Source organism: Catharus ustulatus, chromosome 10 (assembly GCF_009819885.2).
Source record: "Catharus ustulatus isolate bCatUst1 chromosome 10, bCatUst1.pri.v2, whole genome shotgun sequence".
Taxonomy (NCBI): Eukaryota; Metazoa; Chordata; class Aves; order Passeriformes; family Turdidae; genus Catharus; species Catharus ustulatus.
The window spans coordinates 4,559,484-4,570,739 of record NC_046230.1 but is presented as its reverse complement, the minus strand read 5'-3'; the positions used below and the strand labels follow the sequence as shown (position 1 = coordinate 4,570,739).

At 49.9% G+C, this 11,256-nt stretch overlaps 2 protein-coding genes across 2 annotated transcripts; one reads left to right on the top strand and one right to left on the bottom strand.

Annotated features, from left to right (window-relative positions):
* Positions 1–2,418: 2,418 nt before the first annotated feature.
* Positions 2,419–5,791, bottom strand: LOC117000900 (F-box/SPRY domain-containing protein 1). Its single transcript, XM_033068973.1, has 3 exons — positions 5,416–5,791; positions 4,820–5,176; positions 2,419–3,199 (listed from the first exon to the last, which is right to left on the bottom strand). Exons 1-3 carry the CDS (start codon positions 5,689–5,691, stop codon positions 3,014–3,016), a joined length of 819 nt encoding a protein of 272 aa, XP_032924864.1. The 5' UTR covers positions 5,692–5,791; the 3' UTR covers positions 2,419–3,013.
* A 58-nt stretch (positions 5,792–5,849) lies between these two features.
* LOC117000899 (WD repeat-containing protein 53-like) lies at positions 5,850–10,880 on the top strand. The gene is made up of 3 exons (XM_033068972.1): positions 5,850–5,899; positions 6,738–7,229; positions 9,603–10,880. Exons 2-3 carry the CDS (start codon positions 6,753–6,755, stop codon positions 10,188–10,190), a joined length of 1,065 nt encoding a protein of 354 aa, XP_032924863.1. The 5' UTR covers positions 5,850–5,899; positions 6,738–6,752; the 3' UTR covers positions 10,191–10,880.
* The last annotated feature ends 376 nt before the right edge of the window (positions 10,881–11,256 follow it).

The following is an 11,256-nucleotide window of genomic DNA, read 5'->3' as shown; positions in this document are numbered from 1 at the left end:
ACAGATAAAATGCTCACTTATCCCAAAATCCTGTCAGATTCTGAAGCCAAAGACCTGTTAATCTGACTGATTTCTGTTACGGGGGCTGTGAACACTTCATGTTCCCTCTGACCAAAGTCCTTAAATCCTGTCAGGGCCAGAAAAACACCCCAAACAACTGCTCAGCTGACCCTGAGTATCTCATGCTAAAAAACCAACTCTGCTTTCCTGGCCAGCCAGCACCAAACCTCTCTGCTCCTGAAGGAGGTGCCAGCCAAGATTTACTGCTTAAAAGCAAACTCTTGGTGCAGACAGTTTTGCCTCAGAGCTCAAAATACTTTTTCCTAAAAGCAGGGTGAAATATTGAAGAGGGAAATAGGGAAATATTGACTAGGGAAAGCTAAGGAAGCAGCAGGAAGCTGAGGGGAAGGAGACCCCTCAGAGCAGCAGTGGGGACAGTGACCACACCACCCCAGCTCCAATCCAGAGCCCTCCAGCAGGCAGGAATGCCTTTCCAGAGCCATGAGTGAGCATCCCTGTTTCAATTTCCCAAGCACAGCTATCAGATCCCTGAGTTTCCACGCCCTCCATAACCACTCAGACTCTTTTTCCCAGCAGTCACACAGCAGATCACACAGCCCCAACGCTTCTGTCCTCTTGGGGCACCAAACTGCAACTCCTTTCTTCTCATCTGTGGGATCCTGCAGATGCCATTCCAACAATCCACACTGACAGATCCTTCTGAATGATAGCAGAGTTTATTTTAATATTTTGTACAGCCAGCATTGGTCTTCAGGAATAAGTTATAATCTTACATAAGTGAGTCCACCCAAACCCACCCCTAAGGAATGTTCAACTTTCAGTGTTTCTGATTCAGAGGGAAATTATTTAAAGGGTAAGATGCAGTCTGAAGAATGGGAATCCATCTTAATTTGTGATTAAAACTCCTTGGAATTCTCAGGGTTTCCTTGCCTCTAACTGGATCATGGACAACCACAGAGGTTGCATCTTTCAGGACTGCACTGAGAATACATCATCCTGGGGACTATTTCTTTTCCTAAACTGGGCAGGGTTTTGTTTCCTTTATCCCCAACTCTGTGCCCCACAGATCTGCTCTGCAGACACTTTACAGTCCAGTACAATCAATGCCTGTAACAGATTTGTCCGGGAGCTACTCGGATGCCTGTCCCACATCCTTTATTTGGCTCTTCTCAGCACCACCTAAAACCTCCACTGCTCACAGCACATTCTGTCTGATGCAGCAAGAGGAACAGACCTTGATTTGCCTTTCAGCAATGAACAAACAAAACAATAAATACTTTTAAATCCTTTAAATGGTAACAACTTACACAGTTCCAGGGCACAACCTGGTGATCTACCTGGCCAAAAGCACTCCAAGGCAAAGCCTCACTCACCTCCTTGAGGAACAGGGAGGGGGATGAGCAACAGCCCAAGAGGAATTCCTCTTTCTTCCATGCTCAGAGAATTGCCAGTGTCTGATACCAAGAAACTCACATTCTCTAGCACAAATTAAAAAAAAAAAAAAAAAAGGTTGTATAAACACTTCCTTCTCAATCTCCAAAAAGCAGCTCTGAAACAGCCCAGGCAGTTCTGGGAGATGCAAACCAGCACAAAACCAGAGTCCATGAGCCAGCCATGGGACTCCCAGCCTTCCTGCCCTGCTAAAGGGCCATCCTAGGGCTCCCTACAGACCTTCCAGCCTCACAGCAAAGTGGTTCCACCAGGAATTCCCTCCCCACTACACCTGGCAGCTTTCACTACACAGACACACCTGGGGGGTCTGGACATGGCTTTGAGAAAATCAGCGAAGAGCACAAACACTGAATGTGATCCAGAATCCCCATGAATGGGCTGGTGAGAGTTTTACTAGTCCTGGGCAGGTGAATGTTGGGGTGCCAACATACCAACAAGGGGATTGGATTCAGTTAAAAAAGGTTCAGGCAAGCCTTAAAGCTTTATAAAGCCACTGAAGCTGAAAGTAAGGTCTGGTTGCAGAAGCCCAATGCTCCTTCAACGCTGAGTTGAGACATCTCACAACAGTGATTAGCAAGTGAGAGAATGCTTTGAAAAGGTGGCATTTTTGACTGGAGAGGAAGGCAAGCTCAGTGCTGTGCTCAGCCCTCCTTCCCCAAGGGGAGCACGAGTTCTGCTGAAAGAAAACTCGCAGGGAAAACGTTTTTGTTTCCTACAGAGAACAAACCTGTCACTGAAGCCAAGGAAACTTTCACAGGAAACAACCCAAAGTAGCACCGCACTCCACAAGAGCATCCCAAAGCACATTACAACAGAACTGCACTGACATGAAGGCTCTACACCTGTCCCAGGTGTGTGTTCTGGTGCCAGGGAGGGGGGTGATTTTTTTTTCCCTTTAAGAAACTCTGTCCCAGTTAGAATAAAGCAAACCCTTTCTTTTAACTGTTTCTTTTCAACGTTTTCTTTATATACAATCCTTAAAATACACTTAAAAATAGCTGCACACGTGTTGTATGGTTATACCAGAGAAGGGCAGTTGCACAGACTGTGCCTCTCAGGACACTAAAAACTGTAAATACCCCCAGCAGCCCCTCTCTGCTCCAGCCCCCACGCTGGCCCCAAGGAGGGAAGGAAGGAACAAGCAGTTTGGAAATGGGAGTCTCTCACAAAACACGCCACTTACAAATCCCAGGGTAATTTCCTCAAGCATTTTTGTATCAAGTCCTTTCTTAAATGTTTGAGGTCACACTGCCATTTTAGCAATAAAATCTGTTGCAACATGCATGTGTCAGCTTCCCACTCAATCAACTGCAGCCCTGAGGATTTTTCTGGCCTGGTAGAAAGAGGAAATGTAACACAATTTCTGAAGTACGGCTGGTCCTCCTTTTCCAAATCCCATGTGGTTGCCTCGATGGCTCTTGGACACACACCCACACCTTTTGGTTGTTTTTTTTCCTCTAATACACATTTCCCTCTAACCAACATGCAGATTTCTCCTCCCAAACATCCACATCTCGACGTCCCGACGAAACAATCCACGTCATCCATCCAGAGGCTTTCCCAGGTAGACCAAAGTCACTTCTGTGTTACCATACACAGCAGACACTGCTGGATACAGGCAAACTTTTGGCAGTCCTCTGAAGGCAACTCCCAAGAACTCATAGCCCCTCTCAAACGCTAATGTTTTGTCTTCCATGTCCAGGATAACTCGAATCCTTTCACCTATCTGGAAACAGAGACAGGACGGGGAGTAAAAATAACACACAGAAAGAGTCAGCATGTTCAGATGGAAACAAAAATAATGCAAAGTGTAATGTAGCAGAGAATTTTAAAGCAGGGCTGTCCTGTCTCTCACGATTGATTGCTCTTGTGATGGGAATTTCTCAATTTCCCCATGATCCTGAGTACCTATGCTGCAGAACAGCCTGTTTATGATAATAAAACAACACCTGTTTATGATAATAAAGATGACCCTTCCCATATGAACCATATGAGCAGGTGCTCTCAGAGGAAAATACTGCAGAGCTTTGGAATCTTTGCAATGGGCTCCAAGTTACCTGAACTCTGTGTTCAGCTGCTGCTATCACTAAGAAGCAACTGCTCTGTGAGGAGCATTTTTAAAGACTACAGATTTAAGAAAGGCAAGTGCCACCTACAAAAAAAATCCCAGAATAGATTAATAAGCAGGTGCTGTCGCTGACAGAGGTGCTCCCTCACCATGGTAAAAGGAAATTTCAGTACCAAATGTAAAATTAAATATATATATAGTCACATACACAGACACAAGTGAAACCAACATTGACCACAGCAGGAGTCTTGGATCCAGGCAGGCTCACAGCTCCCTGCATTTATGCAGCACACGTTATTTCAGATATCAGTGAAAGTCCCAGAGAACAGCCACAAGCACAGCAGGCACCACACAAACTCCTGACTCTTCTCCAGCCAGCCCCAGCACTGGGAATTTCTTCCAGCCAACACTAATGCATACATGTGCTCCCTGTAAGCACGTTTTCTATGAGCAGATAACTGCAGCATGTGTCTTAACAAACACAAAATACACCCAAGCATCGCTGATTTGAACTTTCACACAAAGTTTAGGAATATCAGATGCAAGGCGCTACACAGATCTTCACCCACAAGTGAAACATAAGCCAGCACAAAGCCACAGCACTGGGGGTCAGACTGGATTATTTTTAAAGTCCCTTCTAACCCAGTCTCTGAATAGGAGACGGAAATTACAATGATCCAGTTTAAGTTGTAACACAAGCAAATCCAGCAGTGAAAAGGCAGTTGTGTGAGCAGGAAGAACAACAAGACAAGCACTTCTGTAAGGACAAAAAGGTTGGGTCTGCTCTTTAATACCCTGAAGTTATCTGAACATCAGATTTCAGAAAAGGGATGTCACCCACAGGTATGTGGCCAGTGAGCAAAGCAGCAGCAATCAGCACTGCTGCAGGTTTTTGCAGGAAGCCTCTCACCTAAGTACTAACTTCAGCTCACCCTGCCAGACAACAAAGGGGTACAAGCCCTCAGACACCCACCTTGCTGTGGGGCAAGTTGCTACTTCAGAAAGCTACAACAGCCTTTTCAGGTTTTATTCCCAAAAAGCACCACGATGTCTAAGCAGACACGCACAGTACAGGTTTGACACTCAGTGTTTGAGACTAAAGCGTGCAAACAACCCAGGGTCAGGTGCACTGAACACCAGACAGGTGTAGCCTGCAGAAGCAGTAAATGAAGGGGGGAAAAGGCTCATAAGGTAGAATCATTTGCAAAGAGACCTTTGAGGGTCACTTCGGAGCAAGTCAGCAGGCAGCCAGGACAGGCCCACGCCAAGCCCTCTCACCTGGTATTTGGGCGCGTTATTGCACTGGGGGAAGCTGCCGTTCACCTCTCCGTTATGCAGCAAGTTATTGTCCACCAGGTTCCAGCCCCAACTCTGGTCGTCGCTGCCCAGCAGGGCCACGTAGCCCTGGCACTGCATGGCCGCGCGTTTGGTGGCGATGCCGATGACGGCCACGGTGCCCAGCGGGCCCTCCCACCACACCTCCCAGGCGTGCCGGCCCTCGCTGAAGCCGATCTTGGTGCGCGCCCCGTCCGTGCTCTGCGCGATGGGGTTGCGGTGCAGCGTGAAGCCGTTCTTCTTGATGTACACGTTCCTCGAGCAGTCGTTGGTGCTGAAGGCGTGGTGGAAGGCACGGACCTGGGCGAGACAAGGTGGGTGGGGGAGATGGACGGGGCACGGAGCAGCCTGGGGGAGGTGTCCCTGCCCTTCCAACCCAAACCATTGTGGTTCTAGGAGATAAAGCCCTGTCATGTTTCCCGGCCTCCCGCCCCTCTCGTCTCCAATGGCGGGTTGGGCCGGAGGGCCGTGGGGGTGTCCCCGAACGCCGGGGGAGGCCGTGCAGGGGTGTCCCGGCGGGGTAGGGGTCCCGGCCTCACCTTGCCCTTGTAGGTGGGCACGTTGCAGAGGATGTCGGTGCGCAGGGCCTCCTCTGCCAGGCAGCGGGCGGCCAGGCTGCGCCACACCTCGCTGTTCTCGTCGCCGTGCAGGACGCGGTGCCACAGCTTGCAGACCAGCGCGCAGCTCCGCAGCTCCCGCAGCTCCAGGTACGAGAACACCAGCTCCAACACCCGCCCCGGCAGCCGCCAGCCCGGCCCTCCCCACGACGCCGCGGCCGCCCCGGGGCCGGGTCCGGGGCCGGGCCCCGCCGCCATCGCCCCCCGCGCTCCCCTCAGCCCGCCCGGTGTGGCCGGGACCGCCCGAGGCCTCAGGGCGCGGGGGCGCGCGGCGCCGCCATCTCGGCCGCGGGCACCGCCCCGCGCGTGCGCGGCGGGCGCGGGGGGCGGCGAGGGGCGGGGGCGGCGGAGCCGAGCGGAGCCCCGGGGAGGCGAGCGGAGCGCGGCAGAGCCGAGGGGAGCTGAGGTGAGCGCCGAGGGCCCCGCGCCTCCTGGACCCTCCGGGACGGCCCCGGGAGCGGCTCCAGGGCCAGGCCTGCCGGGGCGGAGGGCGGTCGGAGCCAGCGGCCGCGGGGCCCGGGGGGTGGCAGGGAACGGGGCCCCTCTCTCACCTGCGGCTCCCGGGGACCCGCGGCCGCGAATGTGCCCCGACGCGAGCTGCGGGGAGGGGATGGGTCTCGGCGATCAAACACACCACAGAGAGGGCCCAAGTTCCCCTGAGGGAATGAATGGGCTCTGGCTGCTCTATAGATCTGGGTCAACAAAAATCACATGGGAAACAACGTGGTGAAAAAAAGAAAAGAAGGTAAAAGCACCAGAAACAAGCCGCTTATTGCTCAGTAGTTAAATAAATGCACGGACCTGTCACACCAGCCACGTGTGCCTCTCTCCTTTTCCTCGCACTGTCCCAGTCCCTCTCCAACACTTTGGTGCTACCCTTTTTCCTTTCTCTCACTTTCTGCTGACGTGCTTCCCTGAGCAGTGCCGTGACACAGGCTGCCGTGGGCAGTCACACCGGGGAGGGCTGAGCTTGGGGAGCGCCATGGGTGTGCAATTAAATGTGTTGCAACCTGTTTTAAATTAGCAGTCCTTCTTTTAAAAAGACTCTTGTGTCGTTTAGGTTGGAAAAGACCGGTCAGCACCGTGGAGCGAAGGCTCCACTTTGGGTACTGAGCTGTCCATGTGCCAGTTTTAACTGGACACTGGAGTTTCAAGTGTTCAGGGATGATATTGTTGCTTGCTAAGTTTCTGCTGTAATGAGACCGCCAACCGCCTCATTCCGGGGCTTGTTTTTTTTCTTTCAGGGGTGTCCCTGAAGCATGGCAGTGAAATGGGAGGGCGGACACTCCTCCTCTGTCCTGTGCCTGAACGTGAGCGCCGAAGGGCTGGTGGCCTCGGGCGCGGAGCGGGGCGAGCTGGTGCTCTGGGACGGGGCGGGCTCGCCCGTGGCTCAGCTGCGGCTCCCGCAGGATGAGGACGTGACCTCGGTGCTGTTCTCCGCCCGCCGGCCCAGCACGCTGTACACCTCCCACGGGGAAACCATCAGCGTGCTGGATGTCCGCTCCCTCCAGGAGCCCCTGCAGCGCTTCCATGTGAACGAGGAGGAGATCAACTGCCTCTCGGTGAACGACACCGACGGCTTCCTGGCGGCGGCCGATGACTCGGGGGCCATAAAGGTGGTGGACTTGGAAAGCGAGAAAGTCAGCCGGTCCTTGAGACACTCCAATATCTGCTCGTCTGTTGCCTTCCGACCTCAGCGGCCTCAAAGCCTGGTTTCCTGTGGACTGGACATGCAGGTGATTTGCATAGATGTGCACGGTTATTAATGGAGTGAAACAGTAATTACCCACCTGTGTGGTGAGGCAGCCACAGACTTTCACCGAGCGTGAAGGTGTTCAGCCCGCAGTCACCGGAAAGCTCCCTCACTATGCTGAAGTGTTTTGGCTCAAAACCTAAGTGTTGGGGCTGTTTGTGCTGTGTTCTCCTCAGCAGCTTCTGCCCCTTAACATTTACAATTCAAATTGTAAATGGGGTGAGAGGAAATCAGAATACTGCAAAGCTCACTCCTGCCACATTACCTCTTTGTCGGACCCTAGGGATCAGTTGTGGCTGCAGATAAGATGCAAAGCATGGTGAGGAAAAGGCACAGTGCTTGAGGCAGGCAGGTAGAAAAGCATCTTTCCAAGGGGAATGCATCACTGTGAGGACAAGTATAATTTATGCTTTGTTCTGTTAGCATCTTGGAGCCATGTCTTTTAAACTTTTGTATCCTCATCAAGTGGAAACTTTGTATTTTGCATTCTGAGAAGAATTATGAGAGTTAAGTCCAGAGTTGGCCACCCAGAACAGATATTTTTCAGTAATTTCTTTCCAGTGGTTGAGGTCTGACCACATTCCTGGTTTAGCCTGAAATGAAAACTGTCACTTCTCAAAGGTTTCTGTGGTTCCAGCTGTGTCAAAGTGAAGTTTGTGTGACAGCGTTGAGCAGTTTCACCCCCTGTTCTTGAAACCAAAGTACATCTCACACCCATTAGAGCAATTACATGCTGATCTTTAGTATAAACTGTATTTTTCTGTGTTAAAGCCATGATGATAGGTCCTGTCTGGGAGGAGTAAGCATTCAGTTCCTCAGCTGGCTTAATTCTGGTCCCTGAAATGCAGATACACAAGCTTGTGGCTGGAAGCTTTTTGTCAGAATTGTAAACATTTGTGTACAACTGGACACAAGTGAGCTGATTATTTCTTGTGACTTTTAGAATTAGTTTCATTTATTGTAGCTCAGCACGTTGGTTTTTAGGTGAAAGTCGGTATCCCAAAACAGGATTTCATTAATGCATTTTTGTACAGTGAAAAGAGCATCATTCTGCATTGAGGCTGCATTTAAGATACATCATTTCCCAAAGGGGAGCTTAGCTGCAGAACTCTGAAGCCCTGTGCTGCACCATGCCTTTGGACAAGTTATGAGCCCCACAAAACATGTTCTGGGCTTGTCAAACCCTTGGGAAGCTGTGGCTGATAAGAGCTGAAATTTAGGTTGCTGGAGTTCTTTCAGCAGTTCCAGTGAAGCAGGGAAAATGCCATGAGGACAGAAAATATTTAGTTTGCAGAAAACTTGTCAGCAGTTGATGGATTCATCAGGTTGTTGCAGTGCTGTCTGTGATGAAAGCAAGAGTATTTTCTGTAAGCATCACCCAGCCCCTCTGATTTGCAGTAAATCACAGTTGTTGTGGAAGTAGCTTTAGTGCAGCAGCACAGTAAAGTGACAGGAAATGTATTTCAGATGTTTTACTGTGATTTGGAGTCCAGAAATGCAGAGCCAGGCTCTTTTGTGAGCTAAATTTAAAGACTCGTGTACTTCTTATTGGTGATCACTACTGAAGGAATATTTTTATTAATAACTTTTTGAAGCAAACAGTACACCAGTGCTGCATTAGACTGACTTGTGCTTTTCAGTCTGTTGGCCCTGAGAATGCTCATTGTCAGTTCAGAGCCTACAAAAGTCCTGAGAGCATGATTTTTAATTGGCTCAGTATAAATCTGTACAAGAGACACAGGATTCTTTACTGGGGGCATTGGAAGAGGAAGTGTACAAGCATGACCTGCCCCATCTCAGCAGGTAAAGCATGCCCTACTCCATAGCACAAACCAGATCTACTCACTGGATATAAAAATAAATACAAATATGCCTGCTTAAAAACCACAGCCTCAACTGCTCTTTGCCTTTTTTGCTGTCCCATTTTTCAGACACGTTCATGGAAGTGACTATTTTAGGTCAAGTAGCAGAGACAGAAATCCAGAATGATAATGATCTCTGTTCACTGCTAGAGTTTCCATGTCCCTCCTCCTCAATAATTGATGTGCAGTATATCATGATTACTACTGCTGAGATGAATGCAAAAGCTTTTAGAGCAGTGTTTGCATGTCTCTCGTGGTCTAAAGGTCTGAATCATTGACTGCAGAGTGGTGGGGGTTTGGAAAGCAGGCCAGAAAGATTTGCTACATTTATTAGGGCAAGATTAACCACTCCTCACCACAGGCCTTACACCTCTTAGAGTCATGCACAGCTTTGCTCTGCTGGGGCAAGAAGTGTGGTTGTTTATTTTACTATTAAAGATCCAGTTTGAAGTAAAACACACGAATTACTGATTCATCCTATTTTTTTTCCCCAGGTGATGCTGTGGAACCTGCAGAAAGCTCGTCCCTTGTGGACCATGAACCTGCAGGAGTGTGACATGGAGGAAGAGAGCTCACAGTCAGCTGGGCAGTTCTTCAACCCCCCTCTGGCACATTCCCTGTCTGTCGCCCCTTGCGGCAACGTCTTCGGCTGCGGAGCTCAGGATGGCAAAATCAGAATATTCCGAGTCACTGGGGTCAGGTTTGAACGTGAGCTGGAGTTCCAGGCTCACAGCTTGGGAGTCTCACAAGTGCTCTTCATGCCAGAGGCGTACTGGTTGTTGTCTGGAGGAAATGATGGGAAAGTCTTGCTGTGGGATGTCAGCAGCAACGTCGGGAAGCAGCAGAAAAGTCCAGCAAAATCTCTGCACAGGAAGAAGGCCCAAGCAGCTGCTTCCAGCAGGAAAGATGGGAAGCTCAACAAAGTGGCCTCAAATGAACACCCTGGAGTTGTGCCAAAGCTCAGCATTGAGCACGGAGAGAAGGTGAACTGGCTCTCATGTGCAGAGATCAAAGGCTCCAGGAGAGTGTTGGTTGCTGACCAGACCAGTTCTATATCAGCCTATCCATTGCCAGAACCTTAAGGCACCCTTAAGGTGTCTTAAGAACACTACAGGTGTTTACACAGGAGTATGGGGGACAAAACCACTTCTCAGAGCCAGTTACATCCACTGACAGTGAACTGGACAGTGAGCTCCTCTGGCTCCCTGGGAAGGGGAGGGGATTTGCTGTGCACTCGTGGTGTCCCTGGCCTGGTGCTGGTTCTTTGTGGCTGTGATGTTCACAGCCACTGTCTCATGCAGGGTTGGCAGTTTGCTGCTTGAATTTAAGCGAAACGGGTCTCTATATTTAGGGGTAACATTAGTTCATGACTAAGCTGATGTAATTAAGGCTGGAGGAGAAAATTAGTGCTAAGGAGGCACCCACAGTGCTAAGTGAGGCTGCTGAACAGTAGCAGGGCTGCCACCAGCTCAGCTCTGTGTGGTTTGGGCTGTTGCAGTGCTCTGTGTGACTTTTCCCATGAATCTGTGTCCCAGTTGGCTTAAACTGGTCATGGTGGAATCTGGTTTTCATCACTCTGTCAGCAGCTGCATAGACTAGAGATGCATCAATTAACAAGTAATCAAATGAGTTTCCCTGTGGTTGCCAACTGCATTTTTTCACTGCAGCAGAAGGGGAACTTAGACCTGTTGGGTGGGTCAGCTGTCAGTTGTGTATCCCAGGGAAAAAGAACTATTTCACTTGTCTTAATAAATGCTTTCTCTCTCACCGTTCCCTTGTCCTTAGACTGTCTCTAATAGTGCCAGACTCACACAAAATTGTGTCAAAAAGTGTATTGTACCCCCATCATGGGGGAATATGAAGGTCCAAAGGCACAGCTTCTCCTTACCCAAATACCTCCCATCTTCCCAAAGCTTTGAGACACAATGAGCAGAATTTAGCTTGCTAGAAGCTTCCCTTCATTTGCAAATTGAAGGTAGGAAAACCTAAGTGGAAATGTTACAGCTGTGGACATGTTCAGTTCATGCTGCATTTCCCATGAAGTGGGAAAAAGGGTTTTTTTCCTGGGCTGTTCTTATCCTGTCACAGAACTGAATTCCTAGTGCTGGCTGAGGACCTGCTGCACTGGGGGGGGGGTTGTGCTGCTGC

What these genes read in the sequence shown, in the direction of transcription:
- LOC117000900 (XM_033068973.1), bottom strand. Translation starts at nt 5,691, where the DNA reads ATGGCGGCGGGGCCCGGCCCCGGACCCGGCCCCGGGGCGGCCGCGGCG. An exon ending in TGCCCACCTACAAGGGCAAG is followed by an intron (nt 5,177 to 5,415) that starts GTGAGGCCGGGA and finishes TGTCTCGCCCAG; the next exon opens with GTCCGTGCCTTCCACCACGC. An exon ending in ATAACGCGCCCAAATACCAG is followed by an intron (nt 3,200 to 4,819) that starts GTGAGAGGGCTT and finishes CTCTGTTTCCAG; the next exon opens with ATAGGTGAAAGGATTCGAGT.
- LOC117000899 (XM_033068972.1), top strand. Translation starts at nt 6,753, where the DNA reads ATGGCAGTGAAATGGGAGGGCGGACACTCCTCCTCTGTCCTGTGCCTG. An exon ending in CCTGTGGACTGGACATGCAG is followed by an intron (nt 7,230 to 9,602) that starts GTGATTTGCATA and finishes TTTTTTCCCCAG; the next exon opens with GTGATGCTGTGGAACCTGCA.